Genomic DNA, 3,146 nt, shown 5'->3' on the forward strand with positions numbered 1-3,146 from the left:
TAACACAATATCGTTTTTACAGATGTTTAAAACGGGTGGACGAAACCGAAAGTAAAAACTGAGCAGGAGTCCCCACCATGTTACCAAAGACAGTCAAGTAAGTAAGATAAGCAGAAACTGCTTGTCCAATAGAAATCCCGATCACGCTTCTAGGCGATGTCATGGCGACGTTAGCTAGCTAAGCTCGTGCAAGTGTGGTCTAACGGTCGTCTAGCGCTGATACGATGGTGCAGGCCGTCAAATCGAATGCACTCCTTTGATTAAAGTCGTTTTTGACCAATTCAAACGTGTCAGTTTGTCACTGGTTGTAGTAAGAACTGTTCGACTACTTAAGACATTGGCTCAAATCTAGATTGTGCCTTTAGATTTCGAGAAAATGAACAACTAAGAAATCATTTTTCACTTAATTGAATCAGTCTGTCTGCATATTTCAAGACGATCATATTGGGGTGCAGTTAGATACCCGATCGGTTGGACGATTTATTCTCATCAATTATCTTGAAAAAATGGATACTTAAATATTGGAAACCAACCAATCTTCCATCTTTAAGACAATGAAAATAATATGCTTCAGTATCTAAATAGTGAAAGAGCGTGGGGGCGACGGAGGGGAACAAAATGATGCAATTTGAGGAAATGTGGCGGAAAGTAGTGCAGGTACTGGAGATATGGTGAGAACAGGTGGGTCTGGGCAGGGTGATGTTGATGTTTGTGTCCTGAGATAAGGTTGAGATCAGGTGGGTCTGGGCAGGGTGATGTTGATGTTTGGTCTCTGAGATAGGGTGAGATCAGGTGGGTCTGGGCAGGGTGATGTTGATGTGTGTGTCTCTGAGTAGGGGTGAGAACAAGTAGGTCTGGAGGGGGTGATGTTGATGTTTGTGTCTCTGAGATAGGGGTGAGATCAGGTGGGTCTGGGCAGGGTGATGTTGATGTTTGTGTCTCTGAGTAGGGGGAGAACAGTGGGTCTGGGCAGGGTGATGTTGATGTGTGTGTCTCTGAGATAGGGGTGAGATCAGGTGGTCTGGGCAGGGTGATGTTGATGTTTGTGTCTCTGAGATAGGGGTGAGAACAGGTGGGTCTGGGCAGGGTGATGTTGATGTTTGTGTCTCTGAGATAGGGGTGAGATCAGGTGGGTCTGGGCAGGGTGATGTTGATGTTTGTGTTCTCTGAGATGGAGTGAGAACAGGTGGGTCTGGGCAGGGTGATGTTGATGTTTGTGTCTCTGAGATAGAGGTGAGATCAGGTGGTCTGGGCAGGGTGATGTTGATGTTTGTGTCTCTGAGATAGGGGTGAGAACAGGTGGGTCGGCAGGTGATGTTGATGTTTGTGTCTCTGAGATAGGGGTGAGATCAGGTGGGTCTGGGCAGGGTGATGTTGATGTTTGTGTCTCTGAGATAGGAGTGAGAACAGGTGGGTCTGGGCAGGGTGATGTTGATGTGTGTCTCTGAGATAGGGTGAGAACAAGTAGGTCTGGGCAGGGTGATGTTGATGTGTGTCTCTGAGATAAGGGTGAGACAGGTGGGTCTGGGCAGGGTGATGTTGATGTTTGTGTCTCTGAGATAAGGGTGAGAACAAGTAGGTCTGGGCAGGGTGATGTTGATGTTTGTCTCTGAGATAGGAGTGAGACAAGTGGGTCTGGGCAGGGTGATGTTGATGTTTGTGTCTCTGAGATAGGGGGAGAACAAGTAGGTCTGGCAGGTGATGTTGATGTTTGTCTCTGAGATAAGGGTGAGAACAGGTGGGTCTGGGCAGGGTGATGCTACCACAGGTGGACTCCAATCAAGTTGTAGAAACATCTCAAGGATGATCAATGGAAACAGGATGCACCTGAGCTCAATTTCATGTCTCATAGCAAAGGGTCTGAATAATTATGTTAATAAGGTATTTCTGTTTTTTATTTTTAATACATTTGCAAAAATGTCTAAAAAACAGTTTTTGCCTTGTTATTATGGGGTATTGTGTGTAGATTGATGAGGGAAACATGTATTTTTTATCAATTTAAGAATAAGGCTGTAACAAAATGTGGAAAATGTCAAGGGGTCTGAATACTTTCCGAATGCACTTTAAATCAGAGTCACACAGAGTGTTTCTGGGTAGTCTTAAACAAATCTACTTTGAAACAAAAGTATACACCTCACACACATGGTTATGGGCTTAAAATAAGAAGACACCTGTACCGTGTCAGATACAGAGTTGAAATGTATTACATTATTAGGATGCCTCTCAATATTACACTTTATATACATCACAGAAGACTGAAATATCACAGAACTGTTTGACATAGAAACACTGGATTTCCGCCTGCTTTTTTGAAATAATGTTTATTCATGATGAAATGATGAATAATCTGAATAACATTCCACCCATGAGGCCACTAGGTCATGTGACTGCAGGAAAGGGCTGTTAAATGAATGGATGTGTGGAGGTAGTTTTGTGCCAACAAAAATAAGGGGTTAAATATGTATCCAAAAAAACGTAAATATTTCCCGAGCTTTCTTATGTCTCCTGGATACGGGACAGACACTTATTCCTTCTTGTTTTGGGACTGTTTTTCCAGTTATGAATATGTTATTCAATATGTTTCTATGGGCTATAGTAGTAAAGGCTAAATTCAGTATTTTTTTATCAAATCGTTTTGTAATATTGTTTTTGGGTTACCTACAAGTCAAATAGTTAAAGGATCTATGGTATGACCATATTAAAACAATGACATATGTTAGATAATATAAGACTCTGGTAAAGGTAAAGTATAGAGGATGACAATGTTCAAACATCAAGATGTATCATGCATTACTAGGCTATTTGACTATCTTCAGTCGGCCTATTTCACTATCTTCAGTCGGCCTATTTCACTATCTTCAGCCTGCCTATTTGACTATCTGACTCTTGTATAAATATAATCTTCCTGATGTGGTTTTGGCTTCTGTTGTTGTTCTTTGCATTCTGCTGCCAAAACAGTGGCTGGTTTACAGGACGTTCAGGAGGTTACAATGATGTTTACAATGAAATCATAAAGGCCGTTTATTATACTAGGAGCTACAAGGAATAATGACATCATAAAGGCCACGTTTATTATACTAGGAGCTACAAGGAATAATGACATCAAAAGGCCATTTGATTATAACTAGGACTACAAGGAATTAATG

General features: G+C 41.7%; 1 protein-coding gene across 1 annotated transcript in view; it reads right to left on the bottom strand.

The window, feature by feature from the left end:
- Positions 1–1,239: 1,239 nt before the first annotated feature.
- LOC139026692 (micronuclear linker histone polyprotein-like) overlaps positions 1,240–3,146 on the bottom strand; it is a 12,201-nt gene continuing 10,294 nt past the window's right edge. Inside the window, exons 4-5 of the mRNA XM_070442006.1 lie at positions 1,628–1,717; positions 1,240–1,389 (exon numbers count right to left, since the gene is read on the bottom strand). Of these exons, the coding sequence (XP_070298107.1) occupies positions 1,240–1,389; positions 1,628–1,717 (240 nt within the window). The remainder of the gene's footprint in view (positions 1,390–1,627; positions 1,718–3,146) is intronic.

This window comes from Salvelinus sp. IW2-2015, unplaced genomic scaffold (assembly GCF_002910315.2).
Source record: "Salvelinus sp. IW2-2015 unplaced genomic scaffold, ASM291031v2 Un_scaffold5485, whole genome shotgun sequence".
In the NCBI taxonomy this organism is placed as follows: domain Eukaryota; kingdom Metazoa; phylum Chordata; class Actinopteri; order Salmoniformes; family Salmonidae; genus Salvelinus; species Salvelinus sp. IW2-2015.